At 42.5% G+C, this 26,298-nt stretch overlaps 1 protein-coding gene and 1 long non-coding RNA gene across 2 annotated transcripts; one reads left to right on the top strand and one right to left on the bottom strand.

Moving 5' to 3' along the window:
- Positions 1-5,924: 5,924 nt before the first annotated feature.
- Positions 5,925-15,523, top strand: LOC114456680 (uncharacterized). The gene is made up of 3 exons (XR_003672869.1): positions 5,925-6,130; positions 14,227-14,231; positions 15,513-15,523. It is a non-coding gene; the product is annotated as an uncharacterized LOC114456680 (long non-coding RNA).
- Positions 15,524-22,226: 6,703 nt separating this feature from the next.
- On the bottom strand, positions 22,227-25,871 carry LOC114456671 (potassium voltage-gated channel subfamily S member 3-like). The gene is made up of 2 exons (XM_028438601.1): positions 25,848-25,871; positions 22,227-23,607 (listed from the first exon to the last, which is right to left on the bottom strand). The coding sequence occupies exon 2, from the start codon at positions 23,560-23,562 to the stop codon at positions 22,267-22,269; it is 1,296 nt and encodes a 431-aa protein (XP_028294402.1). The 5' UTR covers positions 23,563-23,607; positions 25,848-25,871; the 3' UTR covers positions 22,227-22,266.
- Positions 25,872-26,298: the final 427 nt, after the last annotated feature.

Here is a 26,298-nt window from a genome sequence, read left to right as displayed (position 1 = left end):
GAAACTCACAAAAGACTGAAAAGGGACGTCGGATCACAGCCGTCGGATTATTACGTCACCTAGAGGAAGTGCGTCTGATTGTCAAAACAAACGTGATGGCCTTTTCATAACTCCTTTAGGAAATCTCCTAACACCTTTCTTTAACCCCTGTGACATCATCCACATGGTTAAGGAAAAGTGAATAGGAAAGGAGATAGGAGGGACTATTCAGACGCAGCCTTATACTACACACCTGAGGTAGAACTAACATCTGTGACATGAAACTAACAGTCATTATTTACATGTTTTAAGGAGTATCAGAACGATTACATTACAGATAGATATAAGCTCCGCTGTAGTCTTGAAAGAAAGAGCAATTTGCCACTTTTAACCATTTTCTGTGGTTTTTTAAATCCCATTTCACCACCACCGGTCTCTGGAACCTTTATTTTGGGATGAGAACCCCTGCTTTAGAGTATTTACAGGGGCTCTCACTTTTCCTGTTGCTTTTATCACATGATGGCTGTCCTTTTTAATAGCAAATTTTCTTAGTTTTTCCAAAATTCAGAAGTTTTCATCAAATTCTTCAAAAGAAATTCCCCAAATTAAATAGAAATGTAAAGTGAAGATCCTGCAGGGACTGATATCTGTCACATTGTAGATGCTTTACATGCTTAAATGTTAAATTCATGCTGAATTAATGTTTGTTTGCCTAAAATCTGAGGCCCACTTGAAATCAAACTGGTCAGTATTTGGCCCCCTGAACTAAATGAGTTTGACGCCCCTGTTCTAATTGGTTCAAATTATTGGTTCTCCAAAACCATGAACAACACCCAACATTACACTCTTTAAAGGCATTTCAAAATATAAAGAATAATGTGATTTTAATTAATACGATCTTAATAACATTTTTCTATTTCATTCTATTCTATTGCTATTCACTGTAAACAACACAATAATGAAATGAACATTTTTATTCAGTGCACACCATTAAACATGTCATGTGTCCAGGTGTTCTGCTTCAGTAACAATGTGTAGAAGCCATCTTCATGCCAGCGCTATAAACTAGAAGCTATATATGTTATATTATATTTTACTAGCATGTGTGCAATTGTATTTAATCGTTATTTAATTAACAGACTAAGTATGTTTGTTTTATTTTTTTCTTTGTTTAGTGTTTCTTTGTTTCATCTGTAAATTTTTTGAGCCTCTGAAAGTAAATAATTTGATTCTGATTCTGAAATGAAGTAATAGAGTATTGAATAAAAAAAATATGCAAACAAGTTTAACCAGGGTACGTGTTTAAAGGAATCCTTCCACTGACTGTACAAGTTTGTCCTAAAATCTTTGAAACGTCCTTATTAGTAGCTCTATGTCTAATACACATTGTTATGAACCATATTCATTTAAATGTTAAAATGACTCCCACCCAAAAGTCCTTCAATCCTCATGGTTTGTGTGTTTTCAACAGTCCGTGATTTACTCTCTAACTTCAGCCACCAGAGCGTGTCAGCGCACTGCGAGAGCTCTTCTTCTCTGCTTCAATGTCTACTACCAAACCTCAGAGTTGAAACTGTCACCTGTTCAACTGTTTTTATCCTCTTTCAGTAAACAAAAGAAGTTTTCATCGACATCTTTAATTTTTTCTGGTTATTTAGAGCAACCAAAAGCAGTGCAATTTGTCATTGTGACTGAAAAAGCGACTGTTTATCAATGTATTTAATATCTTGATTATTAAAAGGTTTATACTCTTTTGAACAAAAGTTGACTGTTTCGTAGAGACCTTCATTTTTGAGTCAGTATACCATTGAGATATATTTAAACTTGAGGGGTCCAGACATCAAGCTCCCTGTTTCAATGATTGATTGGTTGTTTTTTCTCCATCTATTTCTAGAACAAGGTGATTCCATATATGGTGATGAGCTAAGGTTAGAGATATGGCCCTGTAGGATGACCTTACCCTTGTCTATATAGGCACTAGCTTGCTGGAAAATGCTTTAGAGTTTGCAGAGTTTGCAATGATCTGGAAAACAGCTCTCAGCAGGTTTTGACACCCTGTTTGGACTCTGATTGTACAGTAAAAGTCTTAATATTTGCAATTCAGTTGTCCTGAAGATTTCTTCAACACCACCTTTTTTGTCACCACTATTGACACCACCAGATGCAACACTACTAAATGATCTAAAAAGCTAATAAATGTTCTAAAAAGCTATTTTAAAAAGATGTTAAATAATCTATGAATCAGGCTGAATATTTCACTCCAGTAGAAAACTATGGGATGTTTACAGGCAGTGGGGCCGTGTGACATCATCAATCACATGATTTAAAGATGATGTGTTACTTGATGTACCACACACCAATACCCAACCCTTGGGGGACTGGATGGTGGGGCTGGGGGTAGAGAGGGCCGCCGCCTGCGCTAATAAGTATTGGCATGGGGGCGGCACTCCCACCTCAAGTTGCCCTACCAATCCCTCTAATTTTAATCAAACTTCAACATACCACCCCCCGGAGGTTACGACCCTAGGTGGCTGGGGATGTGGTCGTTGTTCCTGGATGGGCTGCTCCCGATGCTGCTTCTATTCCAGGTCCTTTTGGCCTGGGGTCCGGTCCCTGCAGGCTCTGGCTAGGGTTGTGTTTATTGGCAGGGGGCCTTGGGTTAGGGTCGGTGGCGGGGTGTGCTGGGTCCTCGGCTCCTTGGGGCTTTCTTGGCTGTGTATATGGGGGCGGTGCCTGCCTCTCGGCTTGGGATCTTGGGTCTGGGGGGTTGCTCGGCTGTGAGTTGGTAGCCTGGGGCTCCTTGGCCTCCGCTCTCTCTGCTGGCCTGGCTGCATCTTGGTTCCAGGGCAGCGTTTGGGTTTCTTACACATACATTGGTCGTAGATGCACTGGCCTTGGGCTGTGGGATAAAACTCGTACTGGGCTTAACTCTAGACACGTTGATCCCAAATACCTGTTTTAGGTACTACCACTCACTCATTCCCACTGTCCACACCATTATACCTAAGCTTACATACACATAAGCACAATATACACAACTACAACTTCATATCTCACTCTCACTACAAAATAATAAACTATTCCCCCCTTTCCATCTGCCACCTTGAGTCTCTCCTCCCTTCCCCCTCCCCCTCCCCCACCACCGCCTCACCCTGGTGTAACACTGCCCTCTCTTTTTATATCCTCCCTTTAATAAAGTATTTCTTAGGGATGCTCTATTGCATAATGGTCACAATTATGCAATAAAATACATTTATTTATTTAATTGCAATAACAGAACATGCATTGCTGTGTTGGAAAGATTGCACTTCTTGTAGTGTTGACCTTTGACTTCATGTGCAGACAAAGGAGAAAAAAAAAGATGAAGGAACACAGGCTCTAAAACTGTAAAGTCGTCCCATTTTTAAAAGGCCATTAAATAAATATGGTGCATAATAATGTGTTTTGTTAGACATAGATCTACTAATAAGGACGTTTAGAAGGTTTTAGGACACATTTGTAAAAAAACAAAGCAGTGAAGGATTTAACACGCATTCATTGAAGTGACCCATACAAGTTTAGAATCATAATGTATCCTTGTTTCTTATAACTATGATAGTTCCTAAATAATGAGACTTGTGTGATGAGAAGCCTTTGGTGTGACAAGATATAGCTTATTATACATCTGATATGAAGTTTTCAGTTCAATAATTAAAGTTAATGGTCAGTAATTATGAAATAAAAGTAAAAGTATCACATTTATTACATTTCAAATCATTTTCTATTTTTCCTGTATTTTATTTATTGCATACGATATGACTTTAATGTACAAAATAGGACTAATAATAAAGACCAGAGGTTTATTCCATAAAGCAGGTTATGTTCAAACTCTGAGTATGTTCAGGCTCAAATGAGGGAAACTCTGAGTATCTCAGTCCTAAACGTGAGGTATGATCTTCTCTGAGTATGTTACCATGGCAACATTGTCCGTGAACTAAACCTGGTCACTGACAGGTTTTATCAAAGAAACCCTGGGTTTCTATCTGGCTCCGCCCACCTGAACACTTTGATGAACCTTAACACTTTTCTCTGAAACACATTAGTAACATCACACACCACAGACGTGTTCACATCATTACTAATGTTGTGTTGATTTATGGTTTTTTTGTACAAACGGTAGTTTTCTTTCTAACATTGTAGATGTAGTATGGAAAGTTTGGTGTAGTTGCAACTGTAATGTAACTAGAATATTCTATTATAAAGGTTTCCAACTGTAACTGTAAAAGTGAAACTTTCTGAAATAAAACTACAAACTAGTTGTCATCAGTGTAAAAAACATAGATCTACAGGTAGATGTGAAACTAAATAAAATAAACTCAAACCCTGGAACAGTCATGTGACAAATCAATCAATAGTTCTTGTTGAGAATTATTATTATTATTCTGGATACAGTGGAAACAGAAACTATAAAAAATAATTATATTGTGAACCTTTTTATATTGTAGGGAACATATTATATACATAAATGTAACTGGAGTCTAAAGACACAAAAAACACCACTTTAAAAAGATATTAGACTAATATTAAACCTCTTTACAGTTATTTGACTCATTCTGTGTTAGTGAAACTTGTGTTGATGACGCGCTGGTGACGACATAATCCAAGATGGCGGCGGCCTGGACTACAGCTGATATTATGTAATAAACCCTTAAAAGACATGAATATAATGAAAAGAGTGGATGGACAGAGACATAAACATGTAGACTTTAACACACACACAGACTTATTAAACACACACAGACTTATTAAACACACACAGACTTATTAAACACACACAGACTTATTAAACACACACAGACTTATTAAACACACACGGACTTATTAAACACACACGGACCTCAGTACACACGGTAAACGGAACAGGTTTCACCGCTCGGCTGGCACTAGGACCCAGAAGCAGAGTAAGTGCGTCCCCTATCCAGCATTCACAGACTGTAATATCATCAGTTTATCATTTTACCAGTTATTAGAGCTACTGTCTTTACCAGGGAGATAATATTTATTACTGGTGATTGTTTTCAGGAGTTTTACTGGGATTTTTACTGGTGATTAGTTCAAATCTCCCTTGCGCTCCACGGTCCAAACTGACACCGTAGCCACACACGTATGAGTGTCACACACGTCACTCAGTCACATTAAGGAAGGTTGTGGTCATTATACAGGGTGGATTAAATAATGAATAAAGGATTGTTTTATCCCGTTCTTCTCCGTGTTATTATCACATTATAAAAAAGTTTAAAAATAGCAGGAATTAGTGCTGGTCTTGACGGAAAATCCCATCAAAATCCTTCAGAGTCCGAGACGAGACCAAGACCTTTAAAATTTGGTCTCAAGACCAAGACCGGTCTTGACCACCACAACACTACTGTACACTGTCATATGTATGTGTATATACAGAATATGTTTATGTAGTTCCACAAATAGTTTTTTTTTTCCTAATGTAAATTCGTATTAATGATTAGTGTAAACAACTTACCTGCTTTTTTTACATAGTTACAGCCAACATTAATTTGGTTAAAAATGTGTTAATATGTATTGTATACAGGATGTATTGCTTTGAATTTACTTTAATTTTCATAAAAAACGAGTCATTAAAAAACACCACATCCAGACAGGACACATTAAAACATATTTATTATGTTCTTACATATTTAAAAATAGACATTAGATGTTTTACTATGCACTTATGTACCAAGATAAATTCATTAAATAAATGTCAAAGTCATATATATATATATATATATATATATTTATATATATTGTAGCGACCCTGCAGGACTTTGGGGGGGATTGACGGGAAGTTGCGGGGGAAGGAGTTGCCCTAGTTAGCCGGATAGGCCAGTTTATGTTGGGAGCGGAAGGATCAGGGTAGTGTGGGGGAAGAAGGCGGAAGAGGAACTAAAAAAGGGGAAAGAGAAAAAGAGACACCTCGACGAGTTGCTAGCTGAGTTAGCTATCCGTTTTTGTTGTTTTTTCCGGCACTCCTCCAACCCAGTATTAGCCTGTTCTTGAGGGTAATAAAACCCGGTTTCTCCGGTTAAACGGCAGCCACTCTGTGTCCTCGTCATTCGGCTAGTTAGCCCCGTAGTGTCGGGCCGCAAACGCTACACTGGTGTCAGAAGTGGGATTGCCAAGCCTCCATTCCCCTCACATACGCGGGCTACAACAGCGAGCTACTAGCCTACTGCAGGACCGAGATGGCCGAACGTATCGGAAAGTCCGACCACTTCAACCCATACACCCCGCCAGAAACACCTACGGGAGTACCAGCTGATGCCAGCCAAGCGGTGAAAAGGAAAGAAACGAAGCTTAACTCACCGATGGCCACATTGCTGACTGAAGTCCCCGATGTGATGAAAAAAAATCCTTTTCAATTTACGGCGACACACCGACAGCGCGCAGATGAGACAGATGTGGACGGTCTGTCGGCGCGCACGTCCTGCCTCAGCCACAGTAACAATGGAGTCACCGCTGTGTCTCAAGGTAAAGTGGTGGGCCAACAAAGCACTATCCCAGAGTTGCAAAAACACATTACAGCCAAAATAGAAGATGACTTTTTGCACAGAATGAGTATTGCAATGGAGCGTGCTTTCGAACGTGTCCTGAATAGCTCTAAACGTAACGCAGCATCCACTATGGGGGAAACACAAGACTCTGTTTTTAAACTGGACGAAAATGAGAGCCATACTGATGATAATGACACCAACAGCACCCCAGTCAACCATGCTAATGTTCCGGCGGCTGTAACCCCTGTTAGCTCCATGGCTGCTGTTCACTGTCAGAGTGACCTGGTCCCCGCTCTTACTACTGCCCTCACTACAGCCGTGGCTGCTCTTCAGAAACCAGCCCCAGAACCCGTTTCCCGGAGCGGCAGCATAAAAATGGGACGCTATGATGGCCTCACCTCTTGGGAAACCTATTGTGCCCAGTTTGAGTTGCTAGCCACGGCCAACGGCTGGTCCCCGGCGGAAAAGGCTGTTCAATTGGTCTCCGCGTTAGAGGGGGAGGCAAGAAGAGTACTCGTGGACATCACCGCTGCCGACCTGAGAAATCCACAAGCTATATCCATGGCCCTGCAGAGACGTTTTGGGAGCACTACCCCTGCGGTCGTTATGCGACAGAGGTTCAACGAGCGCATACGGGAACCTGGAGAAAAATTAGGTGTGTTTGCGGCGGAGCTGCGCTACCTTGCACAAAGGGGATTTCCTGACTTTGATGAAACCATGCGGTTGGTGTTCAATCAATCAATCAATCAATCAATCTTTTATTTGTATAGCGCCAAATCATAACCAATGGTATCTCAAGGCACTTTACAGTAGAGCAGTCTTAAGGACGGACTCTTCATTTTATGGATACACACATATGCATATATACGTATATACACATACATATGTATCCCACACCCAACATGAATTCATCATGGCGGCAAGGAAAACCTTCTGTTAAGCAGCAGGAACCTTGTGTGGATCCCATTCCTATGATGAACAGCCATCCACGTTATGCTGTGTTGGGTGTGTGCAGAGAAGAGGGTGGAGACAGAGCCGCTGAGACTCTGTAACTCCACACTGAGGATCCCACGGACCTGCAAGACAAAAGCCAGAAGGAGTACAGGAGCAAACACACAAGGGAAGAAGCAGACATAGAGGGAGTGTTTGAGAGAGGAATGGGACCCTCTCCGGTCCCTCTCTAGCCTAAATGACCTCTCTCTTAACGCCCTCTCCAACCTCTCTCCAACCGAGCATGCCAGACCCCCCCCCGGCAGTCTATGCCTATTGCATCTTAATTATGAGCTATGAGCTGGTTCCTAACTAAAAGCTTTACCAAAGAGGAATGTTTTGAGCCTAACCTTAAAGGTAGAGAGGGTGTCTGCCCCCCGAACCGTGGTTGGTAGATGGTTCCAGAGAAGTGGGGCCTGATAACTGAAAGCTCTTCCTCCTATACTACTTTTAGAGACAAATGGAACAACGAGTAGTCCAGCATTTTGAGAGCGTAGTGTTCTGGGGGGATTGTATGGCACTACAAGCTCCTTGAGATAGACTGGTGCCTGTCCATTTAGGGCTTTATAAGTGAGAAGAAGAATCTTGAATTCTATTCTATATTTTATGGGAAGCCAATGCAGAGAGGCTAATACAGGAGTAATGTGATCTCTTCTTCTAGTTTTAGTCAGTACACGTGCTGCAGCATTTTGAACCAGCTGAAGTGTCTTAAGCGACTTGCTCGGGCAGCCTGCTAAAAGAGAATTACAATAATCTAGTCTAGAGGTAACAAAAGCATGGACTAGCTTTTCGGCGTCGCCCTGAGACAGGATAGATCTGATTTTAGCAATGTTACGGAGATGAAAGAAGGCAGTTCTTGAAGTTTGTTTTATGTGAGAGTTGAAGGATAAATCCTGATCAAATAGAACCCCAAGATTTCTAACAGTTGTGCTTCGTGCCAGAGTAATGCCATCTAGGGCAGTTAGGCTAGCATAGGTTTCTCTAAGGTGTCGTGGGCCCAGTACAATGACCTCAGTCTTGTCTGAGTTGAGAAGAAGAAAATTTTGGTCCATCCAGGCCCTAATGTCCTTTAGACAGACCTCAAGTTTAGATAGCTGATTTGTCTCACCTGGCTTCATTGATACATACAGTTGGGTATCATCAGCATAGCAGTGAAAGTTAACCGAGTATTTTCTCATAACATTACCAAGGGGGAGCATATAGATACAGAAGAGGATTGGACCTAGCACAGAGCCCTGAGGAACCCCGTAGCTTACTTTAGTGTACACAAAAGACCTATTATTCACGTGTACAAACTGGTACCTATCAGATAGGTAGGACTTAAACCAGTTTAGGGCAGTCCCTGTGATTCCAAGTAATTTCTCTAATCTCTCTAGTAGAATATAGTGATCTATAGTGTCAAAAGCTGCACTAAGATCTAATAAAACCAGCACTGAGAGTCGTCCTTCATCTGAAGCCCAGAGTAGATCATTAGTTACTTTAACTAAAGCAGTCTCTGTGCTGTGTTGAGCTCTAAAACCTGACTGGAAGTCCTCGAACAGGCTGTTGTTTTGAAGAAATTCACAGAGCTGAGCCGCCACAACTTTCTCAAGAATCTTTGAAATAAAAGGAAGATTAGATATAGGCCTATAGTTTGCTAAAGTGCTGGAATCAAGAGTAGGTTTTTTGAGAAGGGGTTTGATTACAGCTACTTTAAAGGACTGTGGCACGTAGCCTATTGATAGGGATATATTTATTGTCTCCAACAAAGATGGGCAGACTAGGGGAATAACTTCTTTAAACAGCTTAGTTGGAATCGGATCTGAAAGGCAGGTCGATGGTTTGGAGGATGAAATAATAGAGTTAAGTTCCTGAAGTCCTATATGTGTGAAACAGTTTAGGTTAGGCCTATTTACATTTAATGGTACAGCAGGCCCAGGTGAAGGCAGGGAGTGGCTAATTTTATCTCTAATCTTATGAATTTTATGGTTAAAAAAATGTCATAAAGTCCTCACAGCTGAGGGCTAGAGGAATCATGGGCTCAATAGAGCTCTGACTTTGTGTTAGCCTGGCTACAGTGCTGAAAAGGTACCTCGGATTATTTTTATTTTCTTCAATTAGTGAGGAATAGTATGTAGATCGACTATGTCATAAGGCTGTCATGTATTTACTATGGCTTTCTTGCCAGAGTATTTGTGACTCCTCTGTTTTATTGGAGCGCCACATTCTCTCTAATTTACGGGTTGTTTGTTTGAGTGTGTGAGTTTCAGAGCTAAACCACGGAGCTTTCCTCTGACGTTTAATAGTTTTTTCCCTCAATGGGGCAATTGAGTCCAAGGTGGATTTTAGTAGACTAGCAGAGCTATCGACAAGCAGATCCAGTTGAGAGGGGTTATAATTAATATCATAGTTATTTATTGGATGGTGCACTGAGTTTTAAGGCAGCAGGAATGGCCTCTTTAAATTTAGCCACAGCACTATTGGACATTGGTGTTAACTAAAGAAGCTTTCATCCGTGGTCTCTTACCCCCGCCATTACGCCAGCAAGTCCGACTCTCCGACCCACAGACTTTGGAGGCAGCACTAGAGAAAGCGTTGGTTGTGGAGGACATTATCACGGAAGGCTGGGACTACCAACCAAGACAGGTCTCCATGCCGCCTAGTGGCCATAGCCTTCAGTCTCCTGGACCTGTCACTATCCAGGCAGGCTCAGAACGCAAAACGATGTCTCCGGCCGACCGACAGAGCCAAGTTTGCTGGAGATGCCATGGGAGAGGCCACACATGGCGTGTTTGCCCGGTGCCTGATTCTGCCCTGCAAGTACCGGAACAGGGAAACTCCAGAGGCTCGGTGTAGAGGGGGAGACCCGAGCCGCCCTTCGCTCCCCACAGAAAACGAGACACAACCTGCTGTGAAAGCGCTCTGCCCCCCTGTCAACCATGCTCTCCACAATCTGAACGCAGCTTTCACCAACTGCTGTAGGGTAGCTCTGTTAGTTAATGGCCAATGGACCAAAGGGCTACTGGATACAGGCTCCACTGTGTCACTCCTTCACCCTGACCTAATGCCGACAGGTATCAGAACTCAGACCGCTGATATTCCACTCATCACAGTCACCGGAGAGAAGGCTCCCATGCTCGGAAGAAGCACTGTTCACATCGAAATAGGGCCCTACTCGGCCTGCCAGCCAGTTTGGGTCGCCAAAATAAAAGAGGACTGCTTACTCGGAATGGATTTTCTGTGTGCGGCAGGGGTGACATTAGACCTCGGGGCACGTACTGTGACGTTCAAAGACGGGGCTTCCGTTCCATTCCTGGACGATAACCACACATTGAGACTGGACATAAAGTTGTGTGAGAACCATAGTGGGGAGAAAGACCCGCCCTCTTCCCCGAGCCCACCACAATGGGAGGCCCCGTTTGCGGACGTCCCCCTTCCACCGATAGATGACCACCTCGTAACCCCAGAACCAGATGCACATGTTCACACACCTCTCCCTGCGGCCGTAGAGACTGTGCGTGTGGCCTCCATTCCTGAAGCAGAGTCAGCAGACAGTAAAGCGGTCCAAGACATCTGGGAGAGGAACCAGGAGAGCTTGAACCCTGAGCAGCAAGGTAGGCTATGGAACCTCCTGTTTGATTACCGACACAGTTTTGCCACTGGCCTGAGTGATGTTGGTCAAACGCATTTGGTTCAGCACTTTATCAAAACAGGGGATGCACAGCCTATCCGCCAGAGACCTACAAGACGACCCAAAGCCCGGCAAGCTGCGGCTGATCAGATGATACAAGAGATGAGTGACGCTGGCATAATCGAACCATCGGAGAGCCCATGGGTGTCACCAGTCGTAATGGTCCCTAAGAAAGATGGTGGCTCTAGGTTCTGCATCGACTACCGACCGCTGAATGACAGGACTGTGAAGGACTCCTATCCACTGCCACGGATAGATGAGTCCCTTGATTATGTGGCCGGTTCAGCATGGTTCTCCTCATTGGACCTCCAGAGTGGGTACTGGCAGGTGGCCATGGCCCCAGAGGACAAACCCAAGACCGCCTTCACCACGGGACGTGGCTTATGGCAGCTCACCACCATGCCATTCGGATTATGTAATGCCCCGGCCACATTTGAGAGGCTGATGAAAAAAGTCCTTTTGGGGATGCCGCCTGAACGCTGCCTCGTCTACCTCGATGATCTCCTTGTCCACGGACCATCTTTTGACTCAGCATTCGAGGCCCTGGGGGAGGTACTAGAGCGGATTAACCGGGCCGGCCTTAAACTTCACCCGGGGAAGTGCAGGTTTCTGCGGCAGGAGATCTCCTTCTTGGGTCACAGAGTCAGTAGAGCGGGGATCATGACAGAACCAGACAAGGTAGCTGCTGTCAGGGATTGGCCAACCCCCACGGACATTCACCAGCTGAGATCATTCTTAGGGCTCGCCTCCTATTACCGGCGTTTCGTGGAAAGGTTCTCTACTATGGGGCCCCCATGTTTGACTTACTGCGGAAAGACAGACCTTACGTGTGGGGACCCCAACAGGATGCCGCCTTCCGAGAGCTGAAGCAAGCCTTGTGTAAGGACCCAGTGCTGGTCGCACCAAACGCAGCATTGCCGTTCATCCTGGATACAGACGCTAGCAACACAGGTCTTGGGGCTGTACTCTCGCAACTGACCCCTGGTGGCGAACGGGTGGTTGCCTACCACAGCCGTACCCTGGATAAGTCAGAAAAGAACTACTGTGTCACCCGCAGAGAACTATTAGCAGTGATCGACGCAGTGAATCACTTCAAGCACATCCTCTGCGGCCTTCCGTTCACCATCCGCACGGATCACGCTGCTTTGAAGTGGCTCATGTCTTTTAAGGAACCGGAAGGGCAGGTTGCCAGGTGGATTGAACAACTTCAGGCTTTTCAGTTCACCATACAACACAGAGCCGGAGAGAGTCATACAAATGCGGACAGCCTCTCCCGCCGACCATGTGCACCAGGATGTCAACACTGCAACAGGGTGGACGAGCGGGAAGCAACTAACCGACCGACTGGAGATGCGATCTGCCGGGCCCTGTTACCTGAAGATGTAAGGGGTTGGGGTGAGCTGCAGACCGCAGACCCTGACCTCAAAATGGTCATAGAGTGGCTGGAGGCGGACAACTGGCCACCCTGGGACAATGTTGTGGCTCAGTCAGCTACTGTCAGAGGCCTGTGGTCCCAGTGGCCTGGGTTGGAGCTGCAAGGAGGAGTCCTGAAGAGATGCTGGCTTGAACCAGCCACCGGAGAGCCACGTTGGCAGGTGGTTGTGCCAAAGGACCACCGAGACAAAGTGTTGGAGGCACATCATGGACTTCCTGGATTGGGTCACTTTGGAGTGACAAAGACTTTGAGACGGCTGAGACAAGCATTCTATTGGGGCAGGAGTCGGAGGGATGTTGAGGACTACTGCCGCCGCTGCGATTCCTGTACTGCCCGTAAGGGTCCCCAAGGTCAGTCACGTGCACCTTTACAGCAGCACCGGGTTGGGGCGCCTATGGACCGGGTGGCAGTCGACGTGTTGGGACCCCTTCCCCGTACCAGCCGAGGTAACCGGTTTGTTTTGGTCGCCATCAACTACTTTACAAAGTGGATGGAGGCGTACCCCATTCCAGACCAGGAGGCGACAACCGTGGCCGAAGCCTTGGTCCAAGGAATGTTCAGCCGCTTCGGGACCCCCTCGGTGCTCCACTCCGATCAGGGTCGGAATTTTGAATCGGAGGTGTTCACCACTATGTGTAACCAGCTTGGCATCCGGAAGACGAGGACCACTCCCCTGCACCCACAAAGTGACGGGCTGGTGGAGTGTTTCATGCGGACCTTGGGCGCTCAGCTAGCCCTCACCACCGCTCCAGATCAGAGTGACTGGGACCTGCAGCTACTCCTCATTCTCATGGCCTGCCGCAGTGCGGTCCAAGAATCCACTGGCTGTACTCCTGCTCTGCTGATGTTGGGCAGGGAGCTTAGAACACCACCAGAGCTGGCCTATGGACGACCACCCGATGCACCGGATGCCATGGCTGGGCCCGAGTATGCCCGGCAGTTACAGGACCGCTTAGAGGCGGCCCACGGATTTGCCCGACGTCAGGCTGAACAGGCAGGGGTCCGCCAGAAAAGATGCTATGACATGCGAGCCAAGGGGCAGGTCTTCCAGGCTGGGGACCTCGCCTGGGTGTATGGACCCAAGAGAGTGAAAGGCCGCTGCCCCAAACTGGACAGCAACTGGGTTGGGCCCTGTTATGTGGTGGAGAGAGTTGGAGAAGTTGTGTATCGAGTCAAACTGGCTCCCAGAGGTCGCACGGTTGTGCTGCACAGGGATAGGATGGCACCATACTGGGGAAAGCAGCAACCCGCCTTCCCAGTGACAACCCCTAGGGCACGGGTGAGATCGTCACATCGCAGTAGAGCCCCACCGAGGCAGCGTCAGGATGTGCCGCCAGGAGAGGCTGTGACACCGCATGGAGCCCTGGTGCCTAAGGACAATGTCACAACGATTGGGACACTGCTGTTGGATGGTGGAGTCAGAAGGTCGCAGAGGGAACGGCGCCCTCCGGGTCACTTCCAAGACTTTCTTCTTCCTCTGGGACAAGGAATTAGAGGCGGGGGGGGGGGGGGGGGGGGGGGGCGTTGTAGCGACCCTGCAGGACTTTGGGGGGGATTGATGGGAAGTTGCGGGGGAAGGAGTTGCCCTAGTTAGCCGGATAGGCCAGCTTATGTTGGGAGCGGAAGGATCAGGGTAGTGTGGGGGAAGAAGACGTAAGAGGAACTAAAAAAAGGGGAAAGAGAAAAAGAGACACCTCGACGAGTTGCTAGTTGAGTTAGCTATCCGTTTTTGTTGTTTTTTCCGGCACTCCTTCAACCCAGTATTAGCCTGTTCTTGAGGGTAATAAAACCCGGTACCTCCAGTTAAACGGCAGCCACTCTGTGTCCTCGTCATTTGGCTAGTTAGCCCCCCGCTACAATATATATTATCCTGCCTTCCTTATGCACACTGTACACGAAGGCAGTAAGCTCAACACTTTCCGCACATCAAGACTCTGGACACCAGGTTGACCGACTGAGCCCAGGTTTATTGACAGGTGAAAGGGTGAAACTGAGAGACACAAGACATTTGTAAATTTAGCTGCATGAATTTAAACTTATTAAACGAACCTAATAATGTTATATCACTAAACAGAAATAGGTTTCATTATCAAGTATGAAATATTAATTACCTATAACAGTCTAATTCACTGTCACATGCCACTGTAATTTATTATTTATATTATTAACAAGTCAGCCTTTTGTATCTGAAATGGCCTTATTTAACGGCACAGCAAAAATTACACAAAACAGCCACTAGATGGCGGCAGATGACCACAAAGGAACGGCTTGATGGCATGAACTGAAGATGTAATCAGAGATCGTCTAACATCATAAAACATACACATTTCACAACTACATGTGATGCTATGAGCACTTTAAACATCAAATAAGAAGACATACCAACGATGCCACGAACAGCACAAGATATGGGAGTTGTTTTGCCAAGAACACGCGAGGAATGAAACTAAGCAGTGTTCACCAGACTGCATTACTTCCTGAGTCTAAGTCACGTGACCTACTCTGCGTGCATTTAAAGGTACAGGTTTCTTATCAGAACCAACTGAATTAACTCAGAAACAAACACACACTAAATCAGGTAATCTGAATAACAGAGGCAGAACATATATATATATATATATACACACAAAAATAATACAAATATACAATAATATACAAAAACAATAGAACCCTTGCAGCAACAGTATTAACAAACAATTGAAAAAAATGTTCATATTATTCAGACAAGATATTTGTGTTTGAGATATTGCATATTTTAAATAATATCTACCTGTCTGATGATTGCTCACATCAAATATTTAATATTGATTTGACTAACTGTTCATTATGTGATATTACCTTTTCTTTTTTTTTATAAACGTAATCACAAAAATGATTTAGATTTCATTACAAGATTAGGTTTTGGGTCATTTGTTTGACTTTTGGGTTCTGGGGTCTCATTGTGTTGCCTGGGTTGTAACAGGGCCAAATACTTCACTCATTAACTTTGGAGCTAGAACCCTCCAATGGTTGGGGAGGAGCTACATTTGATTTCCCTCCACCACTTTTGTCTTGGAAAAGCCATTTTATCTTTAACTCAGGATCGCAAGGTGCTATCGAGATGGGGGCAATGGTTCCTGTATCGGCTTAACGGGCCCCTTAACATAATAGAGAACTGGACCTCTCGCCAATTCCCTTCCCGCCCCCAGAGGCCGTTTCCCACGTCACAGGCCTGAGGCCTAGGCCTTCCAAGATGAACTTGCTAATCCTTGCTCTGATCCCATCAAATGAGAGATCCACAGAAAGGTCTCGCCAAGCCAAGTGCAGCTGTGGTAGAACGACACCCTGGCGCCCTCCCCTGGGGAGCTAGAACCCTCCAAATGTTGGGGGTTCTCCAACTGAAAGACGGTCATAGCGCCCAAATGGAAGGTTGTTGAGACACATGAAAGGTACCGTTGGAAAGGCCTCGAAGAGGTTTACGATACATGTAAATTCAGGTTCCTTGCTTAAGTTCTTCACATCGAAATTAACCAAAAATACCACATCAGGTCCTCAGCCGTTGAGAGGATCTTGGATCTCGGGCTCCACGTTAACAAATCGGGCAGTTTTTGTCCGATTCGCACAAATGGCACCCACCTCATCGGAAAGGTCTCGTCATGCCAATACAGATCAGTTAGAATGGTTACTGTTAGTGCCTGTGTTTGACCACTAGAGCTCACCAAAACCTAGGAAAATCCACTTTTTGAGGGGTTCTAACTCGAGTACCCTAAGTCACAGAGACTTCTTTGGGGCATCTTTGGGAAGCCCCAGGGAGGTTCTACAACATATTGAGGCCCCACCCCCATCAGATCTTCCTGGGCCTATCTTGTCGACACAAGGGTCTACAGCAGGGGTCCCCAACTGGTGGACCGGGGTCCAGGTCCGGACCCCAAGACCTTTTTATCCGGACCTCCAAACATTTTTGTTTAAAAGTACTGAAATAATAATAAAAACTTTTTTTTACCGAAAGTTATTTTTGAACAGGCGTGCGCGAGGGCAGCTATGTCTGTGTCAGGTCTTTTGGAAGAGCCGGGGTCCGGAGAGATCACAAACTTTGGCTTGTACACACATTACTATGAGATACGTGAATGGATGATGGCATTGTCAAAAATTAGAAAAGTGGACTCTGAAAACCGCATCTTTCGAGATGAGTGGACTGAGGCGTATGCTTTCATTTTGCCTTCATCGAGTTCTACAAGGCCCGTGTGTCTTATTTGTTCAGAGTCTGTTGCTGTTGTTAAAAGTGGAAACATCAAGCGGCATTTCGAGACAAGACACAAAACTTTCAACAAAAATTACCCGCCAGGATCACCAGCGAGGACGAGGAAAATTGGTGAGCTAAAAGGACAGTATGAGCGTTCAACACGGGTGATAGTGCAGTCCCTTACAGCACAGCAACGAGCCTACGAGTGCTCACTTCATGTACAATGGATTTTGGGCAAACATAAAAAGCCTTTTACTGACTCCGGAATGGTGAAAGAGTGTATGGAGGCATTGGCAGACACGGTGTTTGAGGGCAAAGAAGGACAGCAGCTAAAACAAAAGGTTTGTCAGATTCCCTTATCATCCACAACAACAACTAGAAGAGCTGAGCTACTGTCAGAGGATGTGCAGTCCCAGCTTGACAGCGCCATCCAAAGTGCCCCGTGCATTGCGTTAGCTGCTGATGAATCAACTGGTGTATGTCCGATTCTATCATCAAGAGACTAAAACATTTGTAGAGGACATTTTAGGCGTCACAGCTTTGAAAACGCACACCAGGGGAGAGGACATATATTTGGCCATAAAGGAAATGCTAACACAGAGGAGAATCGATGTAAAAGATGTTGTCTCCATCACCACTGACTGGGCACCGTCTATGATGGGAAGAGAAAAGGGTGAAAGAGGACAACCCAGAGCTCTTGTCATATCACTGCATTATCCACACGTCTGTTCTCTGCTCCACATTTTCAGAGCATCATGTAGAAGCTATGAACACCATCACCAAACTAGTTAACTTTCTCAGGGCTTCATCAGCTCACCAGCATCGTCTGCTCAGGGAGTTCTTAGCAGAAGTAGATGCTCCTGCCAATGACCTGCTCTGGCACTCCAATATCAGATGGTTGAGTAAAGGAAAAGTGCTGGAACGCTTTTGGAAGATAAGAAATGAAACTAAAGATTTCCTTGCACAACAAAAGAGTCACAAGGCTCAGATGTTTTTGCACTTTTTAGAAGAGGAACGTAACAGGGACACACTGGCCTTTCTGGTTGACATCACAGGACACTTAAATGACCTCAATCTGAAGCTTCAAGGGAAAGACAATTCTGCGTGTGACTTGGTGGCTGCTGATCAGTCTTTTCAGAGGAAACTGGACATTCTGAAAATGGATCTTGAGCAGGACTGTACACATTTTCCTTCACTGAAGGAGATACAGGACAGTAATGTCACTGCTCATTCTGACTTCATCCAAAAGTTGATTGAAAACTTTAGGGCTCGTTTTGATGGCTATACATTGGGAGATCAGCTGATGCTCTTTGTACGGAGTCCATTTTTTAAAAGAACGTTGTCTCTTTCTCAAAGGAGGCAATACATGTGTACAAATGGGCTAATGCACAGGCCCTTCAAATGGAGCTATTAGATTTACAGGCTGATGTAGTGTTAAGAGAGCAATGTGAATCCTCTGACCTTGTCACATTTTGGCTGCAGACTGTGCAAAGTTTCCTGTACTTAACAAAGTGGTTTGGCTGTATTAAATTAAGCATTAAGCTATTTTAGCTAATTATATTATTTTGTACAAACAACTTATTTCTGTGTTACAAGACTTGCAGTAATCTTGTATTTACCTTAATAGGCTACAGTATATTCAACCTTAAAATAGGTTATTACTAAAACTGACTTTATTCTATTCTAGACAGCTACAGCAGGAGGCCATCGACCAACAAAGAAGATGAGATGAATGAATCTCCAGCTTCCTCTACAGATTAAACAGAGTCTATAGCAGCATCAGGTCTATGTACAGTTACAGAATCAGAAGGAAAAATACTACATTAATCAGTGCTATAGTGTGAAACTGGACCAGTTCAAAGGTCAAGTCATTTTATTAAGATATTGACATAATTATGCAATTACATTCAGCATGTGCCTGTAATTATTTATTTTTTAAAGCTCACACTGCTATAATAAGGCAGTCATCAGTTCTACATGCTGCACAAAGTGCCCTTGTTTTTTACTGAGCCCCCAAAATGTCTTTGTACGCCACTGATCATAATTGTAATGAATTATCAATTACACAATTAGAATTGATCCCAACCCTGACACAAACACACACACATTAAAGTTAGGGCACGATTATGGCCAAAATAATAATCACCAATATTATGATCAATATTGTAACTTTGATTATAATCACTATTAACTATTTATCATGTTAGGAAAAAAACTACTGCGTTTTTATTGCACTACTTTTAGACAAACAATATGTGTACAGTTTACAGTGCAAAATAAAGAATTAAATAAGAATTATACCAATAAAAATCATTGGAAAAAAATAACCAAAGAATTTAAAATAATTATAGTTAATATTGCTGACAAACAGGTTAATTTAATTGTAACAAGCAAAATCATGATCATGATTAAAATGTGAATAACTGTGCAGCCCAAATCTTTGTGTAACTGTACTGTTTTTTATTGGCTTTCATTGATAGAAGTCATTAGAGTGAATCTGCTGGGATTAAGAAAATACACCAGGATGTGGTGATCAATAAGAGATTTATCAGCAGGAAAAATGTGTGAAAAGTTTTAAAACTTGTTTTATTTTGAAGCTTCACAGAAGTGATTTAACGTTACTCGTTTTGTTTCTAAAAAAGTCAGGTACAAAAGAATGAATAATAATCAGGTTTATCATAACATTCTCACTATTGTTCTACGTTTTTATTTTTTTATTTTTGCAAATGAAGTCTGATTCTAACAATTAAGACATGAAAACATCCTCACACAGGAATGGCTGTTGGGTTCTTTGATGTGTCAACAGCCAATCAGGATTCAGGAGCCCTAAACCTGAAAGACATGTGTGCATAGCATAGCATAGCATAGCATAGCATAGCATAGCATAGCATAGCATAGCATAGCATAGCATAGCATAGCATAAACATAAAAAGTAAAAAAAAAAAAATATACACAAAATACATGACACAATAAAAACACACAATATGACTCAAACAAGACAAAACAACAAAAATACACAAAAAAGTAAAAATACAACAATAACCACAAAACAACAAAAATGCACAAAGTAAAAAAAAAAAAAAAAAATACACAAAAAGACTCCAAAATACACGACACAATTAAAAATACACAACATGACTCCAACACAAAAAACAACAAAGACACACACAAAAAATATTGGCGTATATTGTGTATTTCATAATTTTGTGTGTTTTTGGGGTAATTTAGTGTATTTTGTTATAATGTTGTGTTCTTTGTCATTTTCTGTGGTTTTGGATGAGTTTGTTTTTCTTGTCATTTTGTGTATTTATTTAGGGGCCAATCAAAATTAGATTGAGGGCCACTAGTTACCCGTGTCTTTTGTTTAACATTATAAAGTACAACACAGAGGGACTTTAATTCATCAAATACCAAAAACATCCAACAAATGCGTTAGAAAAGCTACAACAATATATGTTGTAGCTTTTTTTTTTTAAAAAATGAATATTCTGCAATCAATCTGGGTGATTTTTTAATTATGTTTGCATAGCAACAAATGTCTCAATAAAGTCAACAAAGTCCACCTTTCAATAACTAAGTGTTGAATAATTAACAGATACTATTTTAAGAAATGTTTCTGAAGTGGATGTTAAATATTTCATTTGGCTCACGTAGCATCTGCTAAATTAGAAAGGGCAGCTTTTATGAGTCGTGCTGTGGTCTGTCAGCCACTGAAAAGCTGAGTTTGGCTTAACATTTAGCACATTAGCGTACAAGCTAGCATAGCATAGCATAGCATAGCATAGCATAGCATAGCATAGCATAGCCTCAAACCAGTTACAAGCCTTTGATTACTGTACTTACTGAGCTAAAAAGCTTTTTAGAAAGAGAATCATCAATATTTGACACTATGTGTACATCTGAGACTGGATTTTATTCTACTTTATGAAACTTGTGTATTAGACACAACATTTAGGGTTTTTATTTAGGATGTAGTGAAATTTATTATGGTCTACACTAGTAATTATAATATTAGTAGTAATAGAAATCTCTATGTGAACCAAAGGAATCAGATATTAACACTTTAGACACATTTTAGAAAATCTCAGAAAGGCTTTTATTAAAGAAGTGGTTCTCAACCTTTACAGTCCGTGACCTCCAAAATAAAGGTCCCAGAGAGCAGGGACCCTCCAAAATAAAGGTCCCAGAGAGCGGGGACCCTCCAAAATAAAGGTTCCATAGAGCAGGGACCCCCACTGTAGCTGAAGGTGGTTGAACACATACATGAACATTGAAGAACAGTCATGTGGAGACAGGACCATCTATAAGGGGGAATAAAGGAGAGATTTTTGGGGTCCATCCATAAAGTCAGTAAAATGATGGTCCATTGTTCTATGAATCTGTGATAACCACATTTATTTATTCATCTGAATAATATCCACTGTTATCCAGGAACGTTTATTATTATTATTATAGTCATCTTAAAGATGGAAATCATGGTTTTAATCACTAATAAAATGGTTCAAAGTGACCAAAAATGGTGGAAAAGGAGGTGAAATGGGATTTTAAAAATCACAAAAATTAATTAAAAGTTGCAAATTAGAGTGGATAAAAACAGACAGAAAAAGTAATTAGATGTACTTTGCGATTTTAAACAAGTTTTGCAATTTGATAATAACAATTATTGTGATTTATTTTTCTTTATCTAAGTTTACTATTATTTGGACCATAGTATATATCATCTAAAAGATTTTAATCCTTGTTTTAATCAAAAATAAAAGTCCAGTAAAAGGTGGTGAAAAGAAATTATAAAAACCATAGAAATTGGTTAAAAGTTGCAAATTACAGTGGACAAAAACAGACAGAAAAAATGGTAAAAAGGATTAAAAGTGTTTATATTGGCTTAAAAGTGGCAGAAATGGGGTGTTGGTATAATGTAATTTAAAATGTTAGAACAATAAGTTTAAACTGGCAAATAATGTGCATGACAAATGGTGAATGTGGTTAAACTGGCAAAAAAATAATCATGAAATATGGTGAAAAGAGGTTAAAAGTGACAATATTGGGTCAATATATGTGACATTAGGTGGAAAAGTGGTGGAAAGGGTTTATAAGTGCTGAACATGTTTGGAAAGTGAAATAATGTGTAGAAATGTGATAAAGTGTCAAAAATGAGAGTAATGGAGCAGAAATGCATTAAAATATGGTGTAGGTGTACTGTAGTGGCAGAAAAAGGAGAAAAATAAGGAAAAAATGGGCTCAAATTGTTGACATAACATTCTTAGCTTCTTGAAGGCATCTGGTGACCCCTTCCAAATAGTCTCCTGACCCCAAGGTTGAGAATCAATGGTGTACACGAGAAGGTGCAAACATGGTGTGAGCGTGTTGCTAACGCAGCTATGCTAACGCAGCTATGCTAATGGCGTGCCTGGCTAGGTTATTAAAGCTACTGATTGTTTCTTTTTTGGTCCAGTAGTTTTTGCCTCTGGTAGAACTTGGAGAACTTGTTGAAGATGTTTGTTATCGGTAGAGCCACGATGAGCAGCCCACACAGGATGCACACGGTCGCTATCAGCTTCCCAGCTACAGTCACAGGGAACGTGTCTCCATAGCCGACTGTGGTCATGCTGATGGTCGCCCACCACCAGCCAATGGGAATTGTTTCCAGCTCCGACTCTTTAGACTCGTTCTCAGCAAAGAAAATGAGAGCAGAGAACATGGAAATGCCCACGGACAGGAAGAGAACCAGCTGGCCCACGTCCCTGGAGCTGTGCCTCAGCGTGGCTCCCAGAGAGCGGAGGCCGGCCGAGTGACGGGCCAGTTTGAAGATCCGAAACACTCGCATCAACCGCAGGATCTGCACCACCTTACCGACGTTCTCCAGCTCAGGGTTCTCCTGCTTACTGGTCCAATCACAGACAGCCGTCACATAAAAGGGAACTATTGCTAACAGGTCGATGAGGTTGAGGGGGCTGCACATGAAGCTCTTCGCTGACGGCGCCACCGCCAGACGAAGCACAAACTCTACGGAGAAGAAGAAGATGCAGAAGTACTCAAAGAAAGTTAGAGCGGGATTCTCTACGTCCTTCTCATCCTGGTCCAGCTGGTGGAACTCTGGCATGCTGTGGACACACATGGCCACGATGGAGAACAAGACCACACTCAGAGAAGCTATGGCCATGACCTTGGCCGACGCCGAGAACCCAGGGTTCTCCAGCCGAACCCACACCTGCCTACGAGTATCTGCACACCAAGAGCCTTGGAATAGTGCTGACCCATCATCCAGAGTGGACAGGTCCTCAAAGGAAGAGGCTCCACTCTGAAGAGGGTCTTCATCGCTCCTCTGATCCCACTGCTTCTCCTCTACCTTCTCCAGCAGCTCCAGGAACTTGTTGTTGCAGCACGAGTCCAGCTGACCTTCCTTGATTCCCCAGTACTCAATCTCCTGAAAATATGAGACCACGCACAGGCCCTCCACCAGGTGCATCCTACCCGTCAGGTAAAAGTTGAGGACGTAGCAGAAAAACTGTGGGTTGCGGTCGAAGTAGTACTCAGTCTCAGCAGATGTGAAGTCATCACACAGCTCCAGGATGGATTCTGTGGAGCTGCAGCAGAGGAGACGACCCAGGCGTGTGTGAGGGAAGCGTTGGAGGACGGTGTGGTCCAGTCGCTGTTTGAATCCCCCAACGTTGACGTTCATGTAGCGGCCGTGGGACTGAGGAAACATCTGACCATACACCATGGTGAGGAAACCAGCCAGGTATCAGGTATCTGCTAACGTAGCTTTCTGTAACAGAAGAAGGAAAACCCAGCATCACTTACTGAGAAAAATGGATTTACAATGTTTACACAAAGCACAACACATTTGATTTACTACATGACTAGTACAGTGCCCGTCGAAAGTATGCATTCATGTGGGAGCATAAGGGGTGTAATTGCGGGTGCAAAATGTGGGTGCAATTTTCCTGGTTTAATTCTATGGGACATGTGCATGATTAATGGGTTTGTTGTGTTTTTTTTTTACTCACTTTTATATTTTTTTGGTTTGGTGTATTTTTCTGTAATGTACGTTTTTTGGAGTCATGTGTATTTTTGTATCTTTCTGTTGTGTTTTTGTGCATTTTTTGTATAATTATTGTTTTTGTTGCCATAGTAGTGTGATTCAGGAGTCATTTTGTGTATTTTTTGTGTAAATATTTAGTTTTGTGTATTTTCATATTTTTGTTGTATTTTTTGTAATGTATGTTTTTGAAGTCATCATTATGTGTATTTTGTATCTTTCAGTTGTCTTTTTGTGCATTTTTTGTATAATTATTGTTTTTTGTTGCCATTGTAGTGTAATTCTGGAGTAATTTTTTGTATAAATATTGTCTAGTTATTTGTTTTATTTTACTAATTTAGTATATTATTATTATAAATACTGGGTGTGTGTGTGTGTGTGTGTGTGTGTGTGTGTGTCTACATCCATCTCCTCCGTGCGTTATCTTCACACACACACGTGCGTATCTTGCTAAGAGAGACACGGAAGTACCATGAAAAATAAATGTTTTGCAACATCAAACTCTCTCTAAACGGCTCTGTGTGATCCACATCAGCCGTGTGTGCGTGTGTGTGTTTACATTGTAGCTGCTAGCATCTTTCTTAGCACATAGAAGAATATGAAAAGAAACACTTACCCTTGCGCAGAACAAACAACAATCAAAATAGAGCCAGTGGACCATCCGCTCACAATAATGTTACATTCCTCTGTCTGAATAACCTGAATGTTTGTGATAAGGTCGACTAATGACCGTCAGCACAGGCACCGCCCACAGTCATGGAGACCAAGGAGGAAGTGAAGTCCGTGACCGGGGATTTAAAAGAAGTTTGGACTCACGGTAATAATATTAAATAACCATGAAATATTAACTTAAATGACTTTAAGCGGTACAAAAACTTTTTTAATATGAACCTTTTTTTTTTTTTTTAACCCAAACAAACTGAGACACTGTGACGTCATGAACACGGAACCAGAAGTACGAGGGAGTCGTAATCATAAAATTAACGTTTTGACCGTTTTACTACACCAAATTACTCCAAAATAACAGATACACACACTAGGGGTATTTGGAAGCCATCGACTAAGTTTCAGGTCGAACTCTTACCGCGTCGAGGAGATATTCACTCCACACACACACACACACACAGACCATCCTTGAATTATAGTATAGACGAGTACAGTGCTCGTTGGAAGTATGCATTCATGTGGGAGCTTAACTAGAGTTAATTATGGCCAAATGAGTATGTGTTTGAAGGTTGGATGTACAAAGAGGTGTACATACTCTGTACTCTGTAGTGTTATAAAGGGGTTTATTTGTGGGTGCAAAGTAAAATAGTGTGTGTGATTTCCCTGGTTTAATTCTACGAGACATGAACATGATAAATGTGTTTGTTGTTTTGCTTTTTTTACTCACTTTTATATTTTTTTGTTTGATGTATTTTTCTGTAATGTATGTTTTTTGTCATTATGTGTATTTTTGTATAATTATAGTTTTTTGTTGCCATTGGAGTGTGATTCTGTTGGCATTTTGTGTATTTTTGTATAAATATTTAGTGTTGTCTATTGAGTCATTTTTATGTTTTTGTTGTTTGGTGCATTTTTCTGCAATGTATGTTTTTAGGAGTCATTTTGTGTGTTTTTCTTTTTGTACATTTTTTGTGTAAGTGTTTTTGGTTGCCATTATATAGTGATTCTGGAGTCAATTTGTGTATTTTTTTGTATAAATATTGTTTTGTTTTTTTTTTTGTTTTATTTTACTCATTTAGTATATTTTTATTATAAATAAATAAATACCGTGTGTGTGTGTTCCAGTGAATGTTTGAGACGCTGATAACCAAACTCCATAGACATTGTAGCACCAATCAGAAAAGTAACAAAACTGCACAAAACAAAACGTAAAGCTCCAAACTATATGAGTGAGTAAGTAAATTAAAGTATTATCTACAATTCGGCTGTCTTTTTTAAAAAAAACAAAGATCATTTTTTACCTTTGAACCGAGTGGTCAGAGCTTAGCTTCCATGTACGGCACCACAGAGAATCTGCAGTTTTCCAGATGGAGAATTGAACAGGTTGGGAAACGTGTCTGTAAAAGACTCACCAGTGGCTGATGGTTTCAAATGATCTATTCAGAGAGCTCTATGTTTAGGTCTAAACTACCTTCTTCTCTGTGTGCTTACAGTCCGTGTCTGCTTGGCTGTGTGCGCAGTGATTGGCTCTGGCTGCACACGTGACTCTTGCTCGGGTGAGGAGCTGTGCAGTGAAATAGATATAGATGGTGCGCTAGCGCCCCCTCACATTCTGAGGTCAAAAGATGAATAGGTTTCATTTCAGGACCGTCCAGAAGTGAAATAAAATTAAAATAAACATTTTTAAATGACCAAATTACTCCAAAATAACAGATACACACACTCGGGGTATTTGGAACCCGTTGACTAAGT

This window comes from Gouania willdenowi, chromosome 22 (assembly GCF_900634775.1).
Source record: "Gouania willdenowi chromosome 22, fGouWil2.1, whole genome shotgun sequence".
Classification (NCBI taxonomy): domain Eukaryota; kingdom Metazoa; phylum Chordata; class Actinopteri; order Blenniiformes; family Gobiesocidae; genus Gouania; species Gouania willdenowi.
This window is presented reverse-complemented; position numbering and strand designations above follow the sequence as displayed.